Raw genomic sequence first — 21,469 nt, 5'->3', positions numbered from 1 at the left:
TCTTCCTTCAATACCATCAAGTCACATGCTAACTCCTGAAACGGTGAAATGTCAGCCAGCTGTAGGTACGGTGGCTGTCATTCCTTCCATCTTCTTAGTACTCCAGGTGTCCTTGCGTAATTGGTTGTTAGACAGGGTTCTCCAGAGAGACAAAACCAGATTGCTAGTAATTTTATATATATTTATAGATAGCTATATAACACAAGAAATGAACTGTTAAATTATATACAGATAGATATATAACACAAGAAATGAACAGTTACATTATAAAGCAGTACAAATGGCTCAGTGCAACTCACTCCCCTGAGAGAGTTGTGAGACACTAGCAGTCTTGAGGGCCACCAGTTCCTTACAGTTGTGGTGAAGGGTGTGTCCTCAGGACACCCCCTTTTTGGGTCTATGGGAATATCCTGATAGATCCATTCTAACATACCAATTTCTCTAAGCTTTTGGATGTCTTCCTCTACAGTGTTTCAAGGTAGGTCAGGTACTTCAAGTTGGTCTAATGTAGGCCATCTGGCAGTCCATGCTTCATTGAACCAACCAAATAAAGAATTAGATCCTCTTTTAGCCTGTCTCGCAGATATTGAAAGAAGTCTGTGCTTAGGGGTCCCATATCCAGAAACTCAGACGGGTCTAATATTACATTTCGTGCACCAGTATCCCACACCCTCAGTAACCATTCCCAGGGGTATTCCCCAGGCTTTTGCTTGTACGTATTTGAGAACTCGAGCGGTCTTTATAGTGCGTTTCTTCTTGGGTAATCATCTCAACCTCACCTTTAGGAGCTTTCTGAGACTTAATTTTAGTGACAGGTCTAGTGGAAATAATGGGTGATGAGGGTGTTTCCTGGGTGCTGTCAGCAATATCTTATAAGGCATCTCCCTCAGGCAATGCTACTGATGCAGCCCCACCTGGCATATCAACTTGAATAGTTTGGCTAATGTGCTCAGGTGTTTCTAAGGACTCAATATCCTCTTCTTCTGGATCATCAGCCCATATGTTCCCGTCCCATGTTTCAGGGTCCCAACTTTCCCCAATCAATGCCCTTACTTTGATTTCAGACACTGCTCTAGATCTGCAATTCAGCTGCTGTTGTAATTCAGCCACTCGTATAATGAGACTCTGGACCTGGTTCTCAGCAATGTCAGCTCTTTTACTAGAGGAGAGAAGGCTCTCCTTTGTAGCACAGATGGAAGTTTTCAAATCCATTAGTCTGCACCTGAGGCGCGCTTTTGAGGCTGAGATTGGCCCATTAGCCCTTCAGTATTATACTCGAAGGTACAGCTTTTTTTTTTTTGGGGGGGGGTGTTCACGTCTTTCTTCTTGAGAAAGCAGAACGTGTGCCTTTGATGAAAACTGAATAGGCCTGGGGCTTCCAGAAGGAAATTGGCCTTGGAGGAGGTGCTGCCAGAGAGCTCCTCAGACTTGGTCTCACACACTCTGGCCGTGCCTTCAGGAGAGAGCCGTGTGTGAAGTAGAACTCGCTACCATCCTGTCAGTGCTGACCCACAGCGACTCCTGGTGGGTTTCTGAGACTGTCATTGTTGGTGGTAGTAGAAAGCCCAGTCTTTCTCTCAGGCTTCGAATGCCGACCATGTGAATCGCAGCCCAACTCATAACCACTACCACCAGGGCTCTTTTAGTAGAGTAGGAATGAGCAAAAAAGAGGAAGATTCTCTGCAAACAGGCTGACCTGGTGGCTCCATGTGTGACCTTGTCTGTACAACCGTGGGGCTAGCACAGGCCCAGGGGGGTTTTGTTCTGTCAATGCAGGGTCTGAGTCGGAACTCACTGTTGTGCGTCTGTCTGAGCCCATGGGTGCAGCAGCTGTTCCACTCCATCTTGTTGAATATCTTCCACGTTCTCATGGCTCCACCCCTTTACCAAAAATGCTGTTTCTGTGGGGCACCAGCCCCCATAATTGAATGGGACCAAGGGGCGGTTGTGTGATTGAGGGGTAAAATTAAAGAGACACCAGACAAGATAAGGCATGCAATTGCTCACCTCGCTGATGGCCATGATCACAGAGCCAGGTCTGTCCCTCTGATGACATCATCACAGGAAGGGGTTGTACCATAGTCATATGTGCAACAGGAGGGGGATGAGCTAGGGGTGTGCACACAATAGGATGGGGAGCCACTACAGGTATATTAAGTCAAGACAGCAGCCTAACTTTGACCCTCCTGGATTCTGCTCAACCTTGTCTTTCGGCTCTCCTTCAAGGGAACAATCCACTCTCATTAGCAGGGAATGGGCCCCACCTATGGTGGGACAGACAATAGGGTCTGATTGCTCTAGATGGCTGATACCCTCAGGGAGATAACCTTTAAGAAGCTGACCTCTGAGTGGAAGACATTGACCATGTGTTAGCAAGTAACATTGTAGGATTGGCATATAATATAGTGGGGGCAAACTGGGGATGAACCTTTCTGTATCCCACGCTTTCATAAACGGCTCTCCTGCTCATATGTCCAAAGTATGTGAGACCAAGTCTTACCATCTTGCGTCTATGGGTTATTCTGGCAGCAGTACTTCTTCCAAGGCATAGCTGCTTGCTCTCTGGTAGCCATGGTCTATTAAATATGCTTTGCAACACCACAGTTCAAACGCGTGCATTCTTCAGTCTTCTAATTCAATGTCTAATGTTCACATGCGTATGAGACCTTTGAAAAAACGTGGCTTGGAATAATGGTGAGTACAAGGCACTAGAAAGTGTTCTAAAATTGGTGAGGAATAGGTAGCTTTTCTTGATGTATTTAAACAACTGAATTGTACCTGAGAGGAATTAGAGATGTGACTGATGGGTAAACATAACTGTGGGTGTGATAGTTAGGTTTATTGTGCCAACCTGGACAAATAGGCCATACATGTGGGATTAATCAAGTTGCAGTTTGATTGGAAGGCAAAGAAATAACCCCCTTCTCTCTGGTGATTAGCTTGCTGTAGTGTGCTACTGCTCTGGCTAGTTGTTTCAACCTGTGAGCTTCACTACCTGTGGGCCAGACCAACCTGTGGATCATGTAGCTAGAGCGTGAGGCTCTTTTAAGACTTGCTTTGCCATGCTATTGGTGGATCCTGTTGCCCTGCATTGCTTGCATTCCATATTCCATTTGGGCCTGCTTCGCTAAGCTCCCGAGCAAATGGTGACCATTCTGCTGCTTGCTGCCTGTGGACAGACTGCTGTCAACTTCCTTGACCTTGGGCCTGGCAGCCCATGTGAGTTGAAAGACTTCCAGTATATTAACTGTTCCACGGAATTGAACTGAACTGAGCCCTCTGTTCTGCTGTGTGGACCAATTAGCTGTTACATTCCTTCTCGCTGTGTAAACCTATCCTCTTATGTATATAAAATCACTTAAGTGTCCTGGTTTTAGTTCTCTAAAGAACCCTAACACAGTGGGGTAGGAAGGAGGAATATATATATATAATTGTAACGAGGAAGCAAACAGGCTTCTACTTAAATCCTGCCTCAGTACAAGAATGATTTGTTCTAACAATGTGACATTGTATGACACCTTCCTGACATGGTCACTTAAGACAAAGCTGGTGCACAACCAAATGTGGCAAAGAAAGCTGATGGTGCCCAGCTATCAAAAGATATAGCATCTGGAGTCATAAACGCTTGTAATTAAACAAGTAGCCATCTAGCAGGGAAGCAACAAAATCCACATGGAAGACCAGCCTATGTGATCATGAGGTGTTGACAGGAAGAGGTAGAAGTTCAGAAACATGCAACCAACTTGATGTGAAGGGGCATGGATGCGAGAGACCCCAAACTCACCTGTAATGTAATTGGAGAGTCCCTCTCAGAAGGGCCACATGGAAAGGATGATAAATCCAGGGTGCAGTATGGCACTGATGAACTATATAATTGTCTGCTAATTCTTTAATATTTCCTCCCATTACTACTCATTAATCATTGTGTAGTCTGGGTAGACAAGAGAAACAACTTCATAGACACTCACTTGTGTATAAGAAAGAGCTTTAAACGAGGTATAAATTACCAAGGGCACATGAGGGAGGGGGGAAAGGGGAGGGAAAGGAAAAAAAAAAGAGGACCTGATGCAAGGGGCTTAAGTGGAGAGCAAATGCCTTGAGAATGATTGGGGCAGGGAATGTATGGATTTGCTTTATACAATTGATGTATGTATATGTATGGATTGTGGTAAGAGTTGTATGAGTCCCTAATAAAATGTAAAAGAAGAAAAGAGAAAAAAATGATTAGGGCAAAGACTGTACAGATGTGCTTTATACAATTGATGTATGTATATGTATGAACTGTGAAAAGAATTGTATGAGCCCCAATAAATTGTTAAAATAAAATTTAAAAAAAACAAAACCAAAAAAAAAAAAGAGCTTTATATACAAGAGCAACTGAATACTGAGAAAGCATCCCAGTGCAGTCCAGATCAAGTCCATAAGATTATTAGCCCGTATGTCTGATACCAATCTATAAAGTCCTCTTCAGACTCACGAAACACATGCAATGATGCCAAATGCAGGAAGATCCCAGGCCATTGTGAGCAGTCTTGTAGATTCAGTGGCAGTAGAAGTATCTCAGTGCTGGCAGGGATCTCCACATGACCGCTCCAGTTCCCAGGGCATGTGGTCCTATCAGTGTAGTGCCCTGGGTCTTGCCAGTACAGCGTCTCTCAGGGAGTGATCCTCTAGAGAATGTCTCCCCCGCCTCCAAGGAGTAAAATACAGGAGTTCCCAGAATCCTCAGGAGAAGGCCATGCCTATTCAGAGGCCTCATTGGCTATGACCTGATTGACAGACTAGATTCCACCCCTTCACTCAATCCTCTCAAGTTCCAAACTGACACCAGATTATGTAATTACCACAATCATGTTAGACATGCATCCATTCATATGTACATTTAAGATGGTTCAGTACATGAAAGCTAACCCTGCAGGAACAGTTACAGGAGTAATGGTTGCCTGAGGGTAGGGGAAAAGAGAGTGGAGGGGGAAGAGAGGTGGTGTGGGGAGCTGATAGCACTGATGACTGTTTAACTCCACTTGATGGGATTTAACAACAGAATTGTATGTGACCGGATATATTGGATTGGGTAAGATATGCCAATAAAACTGTTAAAAAGATACCCTATTGGGTCAGGTGCACCACGGTCCTCAAAGTGACATTCTTAGTCTTCAGCTCTAAAGAGATTTTGTGCAGCAGACTCACCCAATGCAATCCATCATTTGATCTTATTTGCGATGAATTTGTTTCTAAAGCCTCCAAGTCAATTTCAACTTATTTTTCCAGTGCAACACCTCATTTAATATTTCCACTGATGCTTCCATGAGTGTTGCTTGTGGTTCTAAGCAATATAAACCCCTTGACAACTTAAATCTGTAGCGAATACATCATTAGAAACCTTATTGGGGGGGGGGGTGTGTGTCTACGACCATACCACCCTGAATGCCTGTCTCGTCTGATCTCGGAAGCTAAGCAGGGTCGGGCCTGGTTAGTACTTGGAAGGGAGACCACCTGGGAATACCAGGTGCTGTAGGCTTAAAAAAAAAAAAAAAGAAAAAGAAACCTTATGGGGGAATTCTACAGTGTCCTATAGGGAAGCTGTGAGTTATAACCAATTGGACGTCAGTGGAAACCACCACAGGGCAGCCCAGTTCTGTATTGACTCATGTGCTCGTCTCTACCTGCGTATCTACTTATAAACATACCCTGGCTGCTCTTCGCAGTTTTTTTGTTTTTTCTGAGCAGCTTGAACGTCTTACTTGTTCCCTTGGTAATTAATACAATTAAATCTGACATGTTTCCATTTTATACTTAGAGCCATATTTTTAACTCTTCAAAAAATTAGTTTATCAAGCCTCTTTCTTAGAAGTATGATGGTGCAATGGATACAACAAAACATGGCAACTTCAGTGAGCTGTTCAACATGTACTACCATTCCCACTGTGCTTCCGAATGATTTCCCTGAACACAAACTCAGAACTATCCACGCCAGTGCTGTCAGCCTGTGCATCGTGACCCCCCTGGGGGGGGGGGTGAACACCCTGATGGTCTTAGGACTGGAGACGCTGCTCCTTTATCTGCCCACATGCACATACGCCTACATGAGTACCTGGCCTGAAGACTGTTACCCATGCTACACTGGGGGAGTCCCCACCAAATCATCACAGATCTGGTAGGCACAACTGTACAGCAATAATAAGTAAACATTAAAGTCAGAGAGAGGATGAGAGGTAGAGAATTGGAATAATGGAGTCAGACACATTTTATGGTAGAATGCTCACCTCAGCTCCTCTTGGTGGTCCTCGTGGGGGAAGCCCAGCTGCCGGGAGCAGGAGAGAGCCCCTGGGTTGGACAGCAGGAGGGAGCCTCTACTTTATTGCTAACCAAGTCTTATATTTCCTTAGGGGGGCATGATTACAGGTAACCACAGGTCACAGGAAGGGGCAGTACCATCGACATGCACATCATAGGAAGGGGATGTACGATAGGCACAAGCGTTGACAGGAAGGGGATGAGCTAGGGGTATACATGTGACAAGATGGGCATAGATTCATGATGGCAGCCTAACCTTGGTCATCCTTGGGCAGGTCTGACCTCTCTGGGGGTCTCCTACAAGGAAACAGACAACTACTATCATTATCAGAAGGGGGTGGGCCCTACTTGTTGTGAGAGAAACAGTGGTGTCTGCTTGGTCTAGATGGCTGATAACCCTTAGGGAGAATGACCCCTGACCTACTTCTGATGATCTCCAAGTGTATAGTCATTCACAAGCAGCTAAGTTTGGCATAAATTTGGGGGGACAACTTTGGAGAAATCCTTCAGTTTCCCACACTACACCATGCTTCAAGACAAAATTTCATTTATTTTTAATTAGAATAAATATTTCACAACATATAATTGTTTTGGGGATGAATCACTATGCTTTAATTATGTTCAATTTGTAACAATGAAAATACATCCTGCACATCAGATATTTATATTATCATTCATAACTACCAAAATTAGTTATGATGCAGCAACAAAAATCATTTTATGGTTGGGGGTCACCACAGCATGAGGAACTGTATTAAAGGGTCGAGGCCTTAGTAAGGTTGAGAACCACTGCTCTAGGAAATCCTGCCCACCATCCACTCTGCCTGCTGTCGGCACTGTCTGCTAAGTGTTTAAATGCCAACCATTAGGTTGGTGGTTCAAGCCAACCAGCCGCTGTGTGGGAAAAGCGGCGCTGGCTGCTCCAGTAAAGACTCACAGCCTTGGAAACTCCGAGGGTTGCAGAGTCTGAACCAACTCGAGTGCAGTGTAAATTTTACCGACTGCAGACAACTACTGAGGACACTTTTTAACATTTACAAATGCCAGTCTCGTTCTTTCGTGTTAGTGGGATTGTCCAGTGCCGTCCTCATGTGAAGTTGATCCACTCATCACGTTTTCAAGGTTCATCTTTGCGGAGCCATGTACCAGAACTTCACTTGTGTCTCTTTGCCTATTGTGCAGGATCCCTGGGGTAGAGTGGGTGTACATGCTGGGCTGCTAACCACTAGGTCAGTACTTCAAAACCACCAGCGGCTCCTTGGGCGAACGAGGCTTACTCCTGCAAAGAGTGATGGTCTCAGAAACGCAGTTAGTTTTATTCTGTCCTACAGGGTCACGGAGTTGGAAATGACTCGGCGTGTGTTTGGTTTGGGGTTTTTATTCATCTGTTGGGAGTCCTGGTGGCCCTGCTAGGTTGGACTAATAACTGCTGCAAGGTAGACAGTTCAAACCTAAGAGCCGCCCCATGCTGGCAGTCTGTGGGCTAACCTATCCTCAAGGTAAGTCAAAAGTATTACCCCTGGCTAGGTTTGCTTGTATATCCACGAGCTGATTCCAAGCAAAAGCCATGTGGGCATGCCTGTGGTCAGCGGAGCCCTGGGGTGCTGTGGCTTACGTCCCTATCAGGCTGCTCACTGACACAGGCCGGCAGTGTGACAGTGCTGGCTGCAGGAGCACTTGCTCAGTCGCACACTTGTCTTAATTGCGGTTCCTTACAAAATGAAGTAACATGCTGCCCCACACCGAGGCTGCAGAGGGAAACTGCCCAAACTCCTGCTTTGGCATGCGAGTCCAGAAGCAGCGTTCTCTGGGGAGGGCTTGCTCTCTCTGCCAGGGGGTGGAGGCTGACTCGTAGGACCCTGCAGGACAGGGGGAGGAGGTAGCAAGATGGAAACACCCCTTCAGAAGGGCCTTGGTGGGGAACTCACCTTTTGAGGTTTTTGTTTAATAAAGTGCCTGTGACTTTGCAGCAGTATTGTTTTTCCTTATCCCCATATTTGTCTTTTTCCCCTGGGTGCTTTATAATTAAAAAGTTTAAAGGAAGAATAAAGGAAATCAAAGCTGGCCATTCTACCCAACGCATCCCACCTGAATGCCCTATTCCCAAGACGCTGATCTCCCTTACCTTGGCTGACCGACACTTGTTCCTCCGCTCTGCTGGAAGACAGCAGACAGCGGAGTCTCCAGGGCGGGTTCTGGCACCAGCTCCATTCATCTTTCCTGTTGTGACCTTGATACATTCTCCCTGAACCACTGCGTGGTTTCTCCTGATCCCGTCATGGGTTCCTGGAGGTCTTCCCAACAGAGCACTTTCCCAACGACTGCATTTTAGATGCATTCCACAGCTTTGGGTGTCCTCTGAGTATAGATGGAATGGCTGGGGACATTTCCCTTACCAATTAGTTGCTGCTAACATGGACATAAACAGCTTAAACTCTGAGTTCCTCCTTTGAGCCCTTGCTGAGCTGCTAATCCTGAGGTCAGCAGTTTGCTCCTAGGGCGCTTTACCTGGAGGCCTGCAGGAGGCCGTCTCCCTTAGGGGCTTGCCTGGGCATGTCCTTGATAGACATAACCACACTCTGGGTCCCAAGGTCGAGTCACACCCTAATAGTAGTGCCCAGACTGCCTAGTCTTGTAAGCTCTTCTGTGTGACATCACACTCCTGTCCCTGTCATGGTTCTGTTCCTGTTAGGGGCAGTGAGGTACTGACCCATCACCAATCACAATCCCTGACAGGGTCCTTTCCTCTCTGTCCTGTTCAACAGGCCATGAGCCTGGGAATCCTTGGGCATCGTTATGACCTGCTAATGGCCTCCCTCCTCCGTGTGATGGGGTTTCCTCTTGTCCTCTTTGAGGCTTACTCAGTGCTCTCCTGATCACTGTTGAGATTTGGGGTCTCTTTTGAAACTCTAAAACACACCCAAAGGCATCCGGTTTCTGTAGTTGAGCAGTGTGACCGGTGACCCTGCTCAATTCACCTATTACTTCTCACAGTCGTTTGCTGGATTCCTCGGGGTTCTGTACATGGACCTTGGTCTATAGACACAGGAAGAGGTTGACTTCTTCCTCTGCTCTGTACTCCTTGATTTCTTGGACCTTCCAGTGCAGTGTGGGCTGGAAGCGCTGAGCAGGGTTCTCCAGAGAAACAAAACCAGGACACGTGACTGATTTTCCAGACCTATGTTACAGGGGGAAGGAATGTAATGGTAAAGTAGTCCACACAGCAGTGCAGAAGGCTCAGTTCAACTCACCTGGGGGGGGGGGGGGAGCGGTTATACTGAAGGTCCTTTAACTCAGGCTGCCCGTGCTGCGTAGCTGAATCTTCCCACAGGCAAGACCAGAACTGTCCTGCCGCCCGAGAGCAGGGCGGGGCACCAACAGTCATGGCTGCTGTGCACAGGAGCTTAGTAGAGCAGAGGGTCTTTGATACAGACAGCATGGAGGGAGCTTAGCCACAGGGTCCATAGGTTGGCTCACCCTACAGGTGGCGGAGCACACGGATGAGGCAAAGAACTAGCTCAAGCAGCACCAGGCTGGTCTGATCACCAGGAGGAAGAAAGAAGGAATGCCTTCAAGGAAGTCTTTCTCTTGGTCGCCCTCCAATCAAGCTGCATCCTGATTAAGCTCTGCCCACATGTTCCTATGGAGGCCTAATTGGCACAATAAACCTAGCTATCACATAAGCTGAGAGAGAAGACACGCAAGATCAAGTGTTACCTCAGAGCAGGCCCTGGTCGGCTGAACCATCCCTATTCCACTCAGTCTGCACCGGCTGAGGAGCAAGCTCAGTGGACAGTGGTTTGCAAAGCCGCGCCGCTGAAAGAGCCACCATATCCTGATGTGGAAGTACAGTTTGATTGATGCGTGCACTACATACAGTTACACAGTTGTCATTTGATGCCCTTGAGTTGATTAGGACCCCATGCACAACAGAGCCAGGCACGGCCCAGTCCTGTGCCACCTCACAAATGTTATCTTTGAGCTCATCATGTTCACTCATCTCACCAAAGGTCTTCCTCTTTAGACTCCCCCTACTTTACCAACTGTGAGGTCCTTCTCGGGGCTGGTCTCTCCTGACAACATGTGCAAAGTATGGGAGACAGAGTCTCTAGGGAGCAACTTTGGCCATGCTTCTTCTAAGACAGGGATGCAAAAGTTTGGGGCAAGAAAGATGGAGAACATCGCAGGGCATGCTCTTGGCCTTTCTCCCAGCCTGAGCCAACCTGGGTGATATGAGCCTGGGCTGTTTGGAGCGCCCTGGTGCACCTCCCACTTGGCTTGGGGGTTTGAGTAACAGCATACTCAGTTTGGGGTCTTTATAGGTGTCTAATGGTTGCCTGATTTCTTTACAACCTTCTCCTCTGTGGGGGCCTTTGCCGGCACAGGAGGGACAATCCGTCCCTAAATCCAGCTACCACTCTGGGGGACAAAGATGAAGCCTTCAACTCTTGTCATTCCGGGGCAATTCTAATGTCCCACAGGGTCGCTCTGAGTGAGAACCAACTCAGTAGCAGTGAGCTTGGGGAGTTCTGGAAGGACCGTGAGGCCCAGGAAAGACGAGAGCCGGATAAGTCCAGGTAGCTTCCGTTATCGAGGAGAGAGCAGTTCCCCAGGCAAGTGTAGAAGTGGACATCGAGTGGGCCCTAGGCCCTTCTCCCTAGGATCACATGTGCCAACCATGGCCGTCTTTGCCTCTGCAGTCCATCTCTGTGATGTGCTGCCAATCACGCTGGCTCGTTTCCTTTGCCTGACCATGCCCTGCTGGATGCTTGGTGACTCAGTGAGTCCTCAGACGCCATCTCAACCCCATGTCACTGGCCTCCTCACCCAGATGATGTGTCTGTGTCCTCACTTGAGATGTAGTAAACACTTTTTAAGTTTTAGTTGAAACAGGGTCTTTTTGAACTCAGAGTAACCGGAGCTGGACTGACTTACTGGAGATGGACAAACACTGTGGGAATGGATAAAGCCTGTGTGCAAAATGGACATTATTGCCAAAGAAAGAATAACAGATGATTACACCCATACACGGGTGGACTTAAAAACCCTTGTCAACGAAATAAGACAGGTACATGGCTCCCCTAGGGTTATGTCTTGTTTTCATTTCTAGAAAACCCAATCTCTGCTGGCAGAAATTCAGGGGTTGCCTGTGGGGGCTGGATGGAAGAGGGGGAGGAGCCAGCCATAGGGGGACCATTACAGGGTCACTTAGTCCTAAGGATAGCCTCCCGGGCATGGGCATGTCGGGACTTGTCAAGCTGGAAATGTTAGCTATGCGGTTTTTTAGTTCAGTGGTTCTCAACCTTCCTAATGCCGTGACCCTTTGGTACAGTTCCTCATGTTGTGGTGACCCCCCCAACCATAAAATTGTTTCTGTTGCTATTATATAACTGTAATTTTGCTACTGTTATATGAATTGGATGACTCCTGCGAAGGGTCATTTGACCTCCAAAGGGGTCAAGACCCACTCACTGTATTAGCTGATCCCAGTGAAACCCTGTTACTCTGGCCCAGCAAAACTATTTTTAGGGGGGAAAAAAAATCTCTCCTAGAATGGGTGGGGCCCAACCTGTAGTAAGGAAGAGGAACAGGACTGGAAATAAGGAAGAGGAAGTAGGGAGCGGCCTGAGACCTAGGGCGGGTCTGGGCTTAGGAACACAGAAAAGCCCTTCCCCTTCTGTGTCTAATACCTAAGGGGCGTTAGCTAATGGCTGACTCCTCTTTCTCCTGAGCACCCACTGCCTCTCCTGGGTGAGAGGTATGGAGGGGCTGCCGAGTTGGCAGAGCCCCCTCTGCTGTCTCACAAGTGCTGGGTCCCAGGATGACCTTTTTCCAGGGCCACCCTCCAAACAGCAGGAAGATGGCTCTGCCTGAGCAGCCCCATGCCTAGCTCCTGAGGGGTTGTGGGCAGGCCACTGTCCTCATGGGGGCTGTGAGGGTTGGGACAACGGAAACCCAGAAGCTGCTGGCAGAGGGTATCAGGATGAACAGGAATGGTGGCCATTCACTGGAAAGTGTTTGTCTGAAACATTGCTGGACCACACACATCTGGGATCTGAGCCTTGGGACACCTGCTTTGGAAGGACTGTCTTTGCTGTCAGCAGGTGGTCTTACAACTGGCCTGCTCTTACTATTTTATCTTGTTCTGGCACCTGACCTCGTCTTCCTTACCCAAACCTTCAAATTCATTCCAACTCAGTGACTCTAGTTCAGGGTTTCTGAGACTAAATTTTCATCCTCAGAGAGGGTGGTGGGCTTGAACTGCCAACCTTTGGGTTAGCAGTCCATCTGCTTTGCCCACTCTGCCACCAGGGCTATCTTGCTTAGGGGACATTACTGAGCAGCAGGCCCATAAAGCACCATGAGGATACAGCTGGAGGAAGCACCCACGTTCTGATGGCAACAAGAGTAGCACTGTGAAATAGTAGCTAACTTTGGAACACGTGGCTATGCCTCTTGGCTGTATATCCTGCAGGCCATGGATGGCAGGCAGACGTCAATATCCCCAGGTAGTTTACACCTCCACTGAATCAACTAGCAACTACCAGTTCTGTCTTATTAACTTCAATAGAGTGAATCACCTCCACTCCCTCCAGCCAGCCCAGGAGGGGCAGTCTCCCTTAGGGGTTTGCCGGGTGTGTCCTGGAAGATGATCAAACTAGGGTCCCATAGTCCAGGCTTGCCCTGCCATTGTTAGCCCTTCTGGTCAACATCATACGTCCCAATCATGGTACCTTCTCCCTTCTGGAGTTCCACCTTTAAGACATGTTGATTGGCCACCAATCACGAATGAGTGCCCTTTGCATAGCTCTGGATCCCAGCCGTGTGGCTTTGTGACTAATGCACTGGGCTGCAATCCGCAATGGTCAACAGTGCAATGCCACCAGCAGCTCAGCTCTTTACTCCTGTAAAGAAATCTCAGACCCACAGTGGGGATTGGGGTGCAGTTGCTGTGAGTCAGCATTGACTCAATGACAGTGAGCTTGGAAGATCTCATGCCACCCAAGGATCTATCTCCCTCATTTGGATGATGCATCATTGTGCTTTGTAAGAGTTAACATTGTCATATTTTGAGATTTGGGGTCGCTTGTATTGCTAAAACATGGTACCTGTTAGGAAAAGCGTGCATCACACAGAGAGATGATCTCATTTTATGATGAAGGGGGGCCCTTCCAACTGTGTCTTCCTCCTTGGCTAAGTAGCACGAGAGCCCATTTTTTGAACTACACTTTATGGAAGTAACAGGGATTGCCTGCAGGCCTTTCTTTCCCCTCTCAGGTCTGGCCCCCTCCTCCGTAAATGGTGGATGCGGTTTCTGCACTGCGAGATTGCTCACGGGTTACAAGGAGTTTATGTGAAGTGCTGACCCTTAAAGCCAAACCAAGTCTGGATGGCATACAACTGCTCCTTGGGGTTTCTGAGACTGTCTCTCCCCCCACGCTGCGGGGGTGGGGGTGAGCCTCAGCCTAGTAGTTAGCAGTCTAAGGCTTACCCACAACCCCCCCTGGAGAGCACTAAGAGGCAGTCAGCGTTGCCATTCACCGAACAGCTGATCTTTGGCGTTCTAGCTCCCTGTAAATAATGCAGCCTAACAGTCCCCTCAAAGTGAAAGCACACACACCTGAACGGATATAGAGCCCCGGACACACATTTCCTCTCCTGGCCTTCCATCTGAGAAGCCCTCATTCAGCATTTCTTCTGCCTAGACACCATTTCCTAAGCTCCAGTCAGAAGAGACTCTTCATTTTTCTACCTGTCATAATCTTTACAACCATATTTTGACTACTTCTCTCGCCTCACCACCAGATCCCAAGTATTTGGGGTCCAGATTGCCCTGTTTACAGTCTCTCCAAAGGCCTTTGCTCCTGGTAGGTGAGCACTATCCATCAAGTTTACTGCGGAGACTCGCTAAGCCTCCTTGAGAAAATGCCCACCCCCGCTCGGATCATCTAGCTTAGGCAATCCCACCTAACCCTTTCCTGCTCCGCCGCCAGGAGGGATCGATCCCAAAGGGCAACGACAAACATCACACAAGATCAACAGTCCGGATTTTGATTCAGTTCCGGGGAAGAAAAGCTTTTACGTCACTTTTGAGCAAGTGCTGGGTAAATGAGGGGACGTCTATGCAGGATGTTCCCCGAGGCCTCCCCAATACTGCACGAGGAAGTCTTTGCCCGGAATCAGAGGATGGCAGACAAGTAAACATGGTGGGGAGGGTAGGCTTAAAGGGGGTCATGGAAACATGGATTGAGCCATCATGGAACCTCCCCCTTGATGTTTTGGAAGCTCCCCTTCCCCCGCCACTGCCGCTGGGGTGCTGTCCAGTGGATCCCTGGGTGACAGGGCAGAATTGGCCCCTTTGCTTCCGACCCTGCACTTCCAAGGGTCAGCGATCGCCAGGTCTCTCTCCCTCGGCGTCGCTGGTGGGTTCCAAAGAAGGCCCGGCCCAGTCGCAGCTCCCACCCGGCCAGGGACGCTCCTCGAGGTTGGCGTGCCCGCCCACCCCGCCTCCCTCTCGGGCAGCCGGGCTCGCCATCGGCCCGCCGGCCGAAGCCCTTGTCCTGACTCGGCCCGAGCCGAGGGCTGCAGCACCGCGGCCGCCGCACAGCTAGGCCCGGCCTGTGCGCCGCGCATGCGCCCTGCGCCGCCCCGCCCCCACCGGCCCGCCCTACCGCCGCCGAGGCCCGCGGGCCATGGCTCCCGCGCGGGTGCGCGCCGCCGCCGACCCGCCGTCCCCCCGCGCCGGGCTGCCGCCCCCGTGAGCCGAGCGCCGAGCCCCGGCCCGGCCGCCGCGCGCCCCCGCGCCGGTCCCCGCGCGTGCGCGCCCCCGCGGCGAGCGGTGGTGGCGGCCGCGCACGCCGCCGGAGCCATGCCGCGGGGCCGGCCCCCGAAGCCCAAGGAGAGCAAGGCGCGCGGCGGCGACTCCGGTAAGCGCCCGCCTGCCCGCCCGCGGCGGGCTCCGGGCGGCGGGCGGGGCGGGGGCGGGCGCGGCGGCGGACGCGGCTCCTCTGCCGGCGCCGGCGCGGCGACTGGGCGGCGGAGGGAGCCGGGCGGAATGATACGGGCCGCGCCGCGGCCTGCCGGCCCCTCCGCGGGCCTACTTTCGCGCCGCGCCGCCGCGCCCCTCCCCCCTTCCTCCTTCCGCCGCCGCCGCAGCCGCCGCCGCCTCACCCTCCGGCCCCGCCCGCGCCCCCGGCCCACGCCCCGCCCGCGGCCCTTTAAAGTTGAGCGCAGGGACCCGAGCTGGAGCCACTCAGCTGGGACCCCCGGCCCCGCCGCCCCGAGACCCCACCCGGACTCCGAAGGGTCCCCAGACCTGGGACCCAGACTGACAGCCTCCGACCCCACACCACGGTGGGGTGCCCCACAGACGCCGGCCCCTGACAGCCTCCACCCGACGCCCAATTGCCCCGCCTCAAGACCCCAGACGCTGACCCCAGATCCTGACCGACCCCTCATGGGGTCCCCCTCACAGCCCTCTGACCCCACACCCTCCAGTGCCCCGCCTCAAGACCCCAGACCCTGACCCCAGATTCTGACTGACCCCCAGATTGTGTCCCCCTCACACCCCTCTGACCCCTCACCCTTCTGTGTCCTGCCTCAAGACCCCAGACCCTGACAGAACCCCAGAATGCGTCCCCCTCACACCCCTCTGACCCCACACCCTCCTGTGCCCCGCCTCAAGACCCTAGACCCTGACAGAACCCCAAAATGTGTCCCCCTCATGCCCTCTGACCCCACACCCTCCTGTGCCCTGCCTCAAGACCCCAGACGCTGACCCCAGATCCTGACAGAACCCCGATGGCGTTCCACTCACACCCCTCTGACCCCACACCCTCCTGTGCCCCGCCTCAAGACCCCAGACCCTGACAGAACCCCACAATGTGTCCCCCTCACACCCCTATGACCCCATACCCTCCTGTGCCTCCCCTCAAGACCCCAGATTCTGACAGAACCCCAGAAGGCGTCCCCCTCATACCCCTCACACCAGACCCTGGCAGCCTCAGACCCCACATCCGGTGGTTTCCCCCTCAGACCCCAGACCCTGACTGAGACCCACCCCCCTGGTTCCCCACTGCAGACTTAGATCCCATTCCATGACCCTGATGGTCGCCAGCCAGCACCTGAGGTCCACGGACAGTCTCCCTCTTTAGACCCCAGACCACGACGACCCTTATGGTTTCTAAGCCCAGATCTCAGCCCCTGACCCAGACCACCCCTCTGCCTTCCACCTCAGACCCCAACCCACCTTGAATAACCTCTGACCCTGACCCAGACCTGACTGCCTGATTCCCACCCCTGATGCCTGATGATGACCCATGCTGATGACCTCCGACCCAGGGCCCAGCTACCATGTGCTTCCCTCAAGATGTGGCTGACCACCCCCTTCCTTTATTTTGTAGCCCCATCTTACTGCAGCCACTGGCTCTGCCCTCCCGGCCCCACCATGGTGGACAGTATTCCGTACTTCGCTCTCGGGTGAAGGCCCCTGAAGGAGGTGTTCCCTGCAGCCTGAACCCCTGTGCCACCCCGGGGGCTGTGTGCGCTGCTCTGTGGGAGCTTTGACTCACTGGAGGCTGAGGGGCCTCTGTGCTCATAGAGGTTTGGCAGAGGGAGCAGCAGCAGGCCTTCACGAATAGTTGATTGGTGCTGATGCTGGCCTAAGATCCGTAACTCGTGTTTGTTTTTGATGAGGAGAGGCATGGCGCTGGAGACATTTGCAAAATTTTAAAACTGTAAAATGACTCCACATCAGCACCTTTCTTTCAGTCTTATTGTACATTTGCTTTCTGCTTCCTACCCCGCTGGCCTGGTTAAAAGAGTCTTCTGTTATAAAACAGCCTAGCCGTTTCACTTGTGTTGGTACAATTGTGTTGGCTTCCAGAAGGTCATGGAAAAGGACATGAAAAGATATGGGATGCTTCCTCGATCATTTTCCAGCTGTGTCGTGCTGCCGGATCCCCTGGCCTGGCCTCTGTGCCGTACTGTGGTTTCTAGTTAGCCTGTCGAAAAGTAGATTCCTAGGACTTGGACCCACATGTTATGGAAGTTCCACCTGAAGCTCAGTCTCAGGGTAGCACTAAGCATGTTAGGGCGCCCTGGCGATGTAGTGGGCAACATGCAGGCCGGCTGACTGCATGGTCCCAGCTCTTTGAATCCACTAGCCCAGTGGTTCTCAACCTTCCTAATGCCGTGACCCTTTAATGCAGTTCCTCATGTTGTGGTGACCCCCCCCAACCATAAAATTTTTTGTTGCTAGTTCAGAACTGTCATTTTGCTACTGTTATGAATCAGGTGACCCCTGTGAAAGGGTCATTCAACCCCCAAAGGGGTCACTACCCACAGGTTGAGAACCGCTGCACTAGCCACTCTGAGGGAGGACGATGTGGCTGTCTGGTACTGTGAGGATGGGCAGTATCAGAAGCCCTGTGGGCCAGTTCTGCTGTGTCCTGGAGGGTAACTGAGTCAGAGACAACTGGTGGCAGCAGGCTTGTTTTGGGTTGAAGTGCTTAGGAAGGAGGATGGTGGCTACTCTCAGGAGGGTGGCATGTGTGGGATTCAGAAGTTTGTGTGTCCATTTAATTGGATCTTGTGGCTACTTTGACTGGTGACTCCTTGCCAGGCATTTCTTGAGGATGGATAGAGACTCTCTTAAGAGCTTATGACCAAAGAATAAGCTGTGGACTGGCCGGGGCAAATGTGCACTGTTTTCCCGAAAATACCATTTTGGCTGGTGGCCCCAGCTGCAGGCCAGTGTGCTGTCTTCTCCAGAATATGTAGGAAGGGAGAGTGAATGACAGGTATTTGTGTAAACCAGAGGACACAGCGAGTCAGAAATGATGATAGCTGCGGTTATTGGACTCCCAAGAGTGAATGGCCGCGTCAGTGCAGGGCGTCCTGCGACCCAACATCACTCAGAAGGTGGTGGTCCTGTGGAGGAACAGTGGTAGGCCAGGACAGGTGGGCAGAGCTGCTTGGCATGTTGATTCTTAGTGAGGGATGTCTGTAGGGATGTCTGCATAGCCTCACTCTGTCCATCTTAGTGTGTGCGGTATCTAGTTTGTTCATAGGTCTCTTGCCAAACATAGTGTGCCATGTGGTGCCTGGGGGTTGCTGGAAGTAAGGCTAGAGGAAGACTCACAAACCGGTCTCCATCTTTGCCTGTTCGAGGCCCAGGCCCACGACGAACTCTCTCCCTCATTCCCCACGACGCTTCATGAAGCCTTGGAACTTGCACCTTAAAACTGTGTTTCCAGTGGGCCTTGCCCTTTCTGTCCAGCGGTGTCCCCTGGACCCTTCGCTACCTCCCTTTGGTGGGAGCCTGCCATGTCTCTGTTAGTCTCATCCTCCTGTCAACCTGTCAGCCAGATTAACACTGTGCTGCTTCCGCATGGCTGACTCCTAAAAACTCAACCCAGAGGATTGTTTCAGTCAGAACTGCTGCCAGGCCTTTCTTCCCAGGGCCTGCAGGTGCCTTTCGGTTAGTGGTTGAAGCTCTCTGCCCTCTGCAGCACCACCGACTCTCACAGGGTCCTAGCTGAGCTGGCAGTCCTCCTGCTGGCTCTTGGATCTCCTGGCTGCAGCCACTCAGACCTGCTTGCTTGACACCTCGCACAGGTGTCTGTCTCCGCCTCTGCAGTCCCTTCTGCTGGACCTCGCCATCCTGTAGACCTCAGCACTTAAGCTTTTGCCCTGGCCCTCCATGGTCTTCCCTCAGGCCACACTGGCCATTGATTCTTTACCACAGTACAGCGGGTATCCCCTGGGGGTCCCTGGTCCCCTTTCTGGGGTCTGTAAATCTTTGCCTCCTCTTTTAGGGATTCCTTGTATAGTGCTTGGCTTGATCACCCCCCACTGAAGCTGCCTTTTTACAAGTGGAAGGTTTGTGGCAGGCCTGTGTTAGGAAGTCTGTGGGCGCCATCTTCCAGGCAGCAGATGCTTCAGTGTGTGTCCATGCCCCGTTTTGGTCATTCTCAGCGCATTTCAGACTTCCTTGCCTTGTTGTTGCCCACCACTTCAGAGGCTGCTGTGTCAACACAGATCAGCGTGCCTTGCTTTAACGCAGTGCCTGCTTTATTGCGGTCATCTGGAATCGCACCCACAGCATCTCTGGAGTTGTATCCATGTGTCCTACAAGAGTGGTGGCAAGCAAAAGATGCTGAGACGGCAGATGTGGGGCTGGCCTTTCTTCCAAGGAAGAGTTCAGCCAAGACCGCAATGAGCCCCAGGGTGAGTGCCCCACAGCTCTAGACAGCAGGAAGATTGGTAAATGTTTCATACAGCTGTGGATCATGGCTTTTTGTTAACATGCAATGGTTTCTCTTTAAATGCATAAATATTTAAAAATTGTTCAGTGTTCACTTCTAAGGCCAACAGCCAAAGATATCAACAACAAATCTATTGGTCTTTATATCGTCAGTCATATTTAACGGGATAGGAGCCACGGTAGCACAGTGGTTCATGGGCTGTTGACCGCAAGTCAGCACTTTGAAGCCACCAGCTGCTTGGCAGGAGAAAGATGAGGCTTTCCACTTCCATGAAGAGTGACAGTCCAGGAAACTCACTGGGGCAGTTCTACCCTGTCTGATGTAGGATCTCTGAGAGATGGAATTGACCGGATTATCAGGGAGGCTTTTGGTTTGGGGGTAAAGGCTAGGTAGTGTTCTGCCAGTTCCTCTCTTAGTGAGGCTTCCCCTCACCTGGGGTCCTTGTGTCTGTTTTCTTTGTCATCCCACGGTGAATATTATCCCTAAGAAAATGGCAAGGCATAGGCGAGTTTGCCAGGGGGATTGAAGCTCTGCAAGGGCAATTAGTTTGCCTAGAGGGCCAACCTCGCTCAAGGATGACAGAGCTTGTATTTCAATCTATATTTCTGCGAGTCCCAAATCTGCATTTCACTTTCTGACTGAGAACCAACGAGTGCTTTGGCGGCATTTTCTCAACAAATCACGTTGGAGTCCCTGTTGTGATGGCGCTGGGACACACAGCTCAAGGAGAGAGCCAGGCACCTTGCCTTCGCCTGGCATCTGCTGCTAGAGGAGGCCCTGTCCCCTTGAGCGGATGTGGAGGGGCGGAGGCCTGCCTTTTGACAGCAGATAACAGGCCTTGGTGGAGGCACAGTTACCGGGAGAAACTGGGTCCCAAATGGAACCCTGAGAGAAGAGGAGTCGTCAACCCACTCAGACCCTTCTCTGGAGACAGCAGTTAGTAGAGACATCAAGCCAGAAAGGAAGCCTGATCTCTGAACGCGTTTACGGAGTGTGTGCCTGACATTGTCCCAAGGATGAGAAGACAGGGAGAGACTACTTCTTCCTCACAAGTCTCTTAGTTTCTCATTAATAAGCAGTCATGTGACCTTGAGGAAGCCACGTTTGGGAATCCTGTCAACCTCTGCCTCTTATTTTTTTCTCCATCTAATCAAACCAACAAAACCCACTGCTACTCAGTTAATTCTGATTTCCAGCAACCTTTAGGACAGAGTAGAATGGCTCCTAGGTTTCTGAGATGCTAATTCTTTATGGGAACAGATAGCCTCATCTTTTTCCAGTGGAGCAGTTGGTGGATTTCAACCTCTGACCTTGTGGTTAGCAAGCCAATGGCTGGTGCAACCTTTCCCCCCATAGCTTCTCAGTTTCTTGTTTCTGTGGAAGGGCTATTTGGAACACTTCCTTCCCCTGTCATCTCACTCCCTCCCTGCCCCCACCCTGGGGGCTTCCTGGCTCCATATGTCCTCTTTCCTGCCCAGCCAGCCAGCCCTCTGAGCTTGGGTTTGGGGCATATGCTGCCCTGCCGCTCTCACCCTGTGGGCATGTTCTTCCCAGCATCCTGTCACTCCGTGGGCCTATCTTGCGGGGCTGAAAGCCTTATCTCCGGAGCTGGGCTCAGCCCAGCATTGAAGAGTGTACAGGTTTTGGGGTCCTCCGCAGAAATCTTCTGGATGCTGAAACTGCTTCTATTTCTTTTCTTTTTCCCTTTTCTTTATCCTGACCCTGACCCTGACCAGCTGAAACTTCTCTAGGGAGCATTTATAAATGCCAATTCAGTGTTTTTGTTTTTCAATAGCTATAGAACTCCAAATTTCTATTTGTCTTGTGCTTGTCTCATTGCTCAGTGATATTAGTTTTGACAAGTTTTGTTTTTCTAAGAATTCCTTTAAGTTTCATGTTTCTTT

At 50.9% G+C, this 21,469-nt stretch overlaps 1 protein-coding gene and 1 pseudogene across 1 annotated transcript in view; both read left to right on the top strand.

Annotated features, from left to right (window-relative positions):
• The first annotated feature begins 5,405 nt into the window (after positions 1-5,405).
• LOC142428284 (5S ribosomal RNA) lies at positions 5,406-5,521 on the top strand (annotated as a pseudogene).
• A 9,601-nt stretch (positions 5,522-15,122) lies between these two features.
• Positions 15,123-21,469, top strand: part of ZNF236 (zinc finger protein 236) — a 47,081-nt gene continuing 40,734 nt past the window's right edge. Inside the window, exon 1 of the mRNA XM_075532583.1 lies at positions 15,123-15,224. Coding sequence (XP_075388698.1) covers positions 15,167-15,224 — 58 coding nt within the window. The 5' untranslated portion in view covers positions 15,123-15,166. The remainder of the gene's footprint in view (positions 15,225-21,469) is intronic.

Source organism: Tenrec ecaudatus, chromosome 15 (genome assembly GCF_050624435.1).
Source record: "Tenrec ecaudatus isolate mTenEca1 chromosome 15, mTenEca1.hap1, whole genome shotgun sequence".
Taxonomy (NCBI): Eukaryota; Metazoa; Chordata; class Mammalia; order Afrosoricida; family Tenrecidae; genus Tenrec; species Tenrec ecaudatus.
This window is presented reverse-complemented; position numbering and strand designations above follow the sequence as displayed.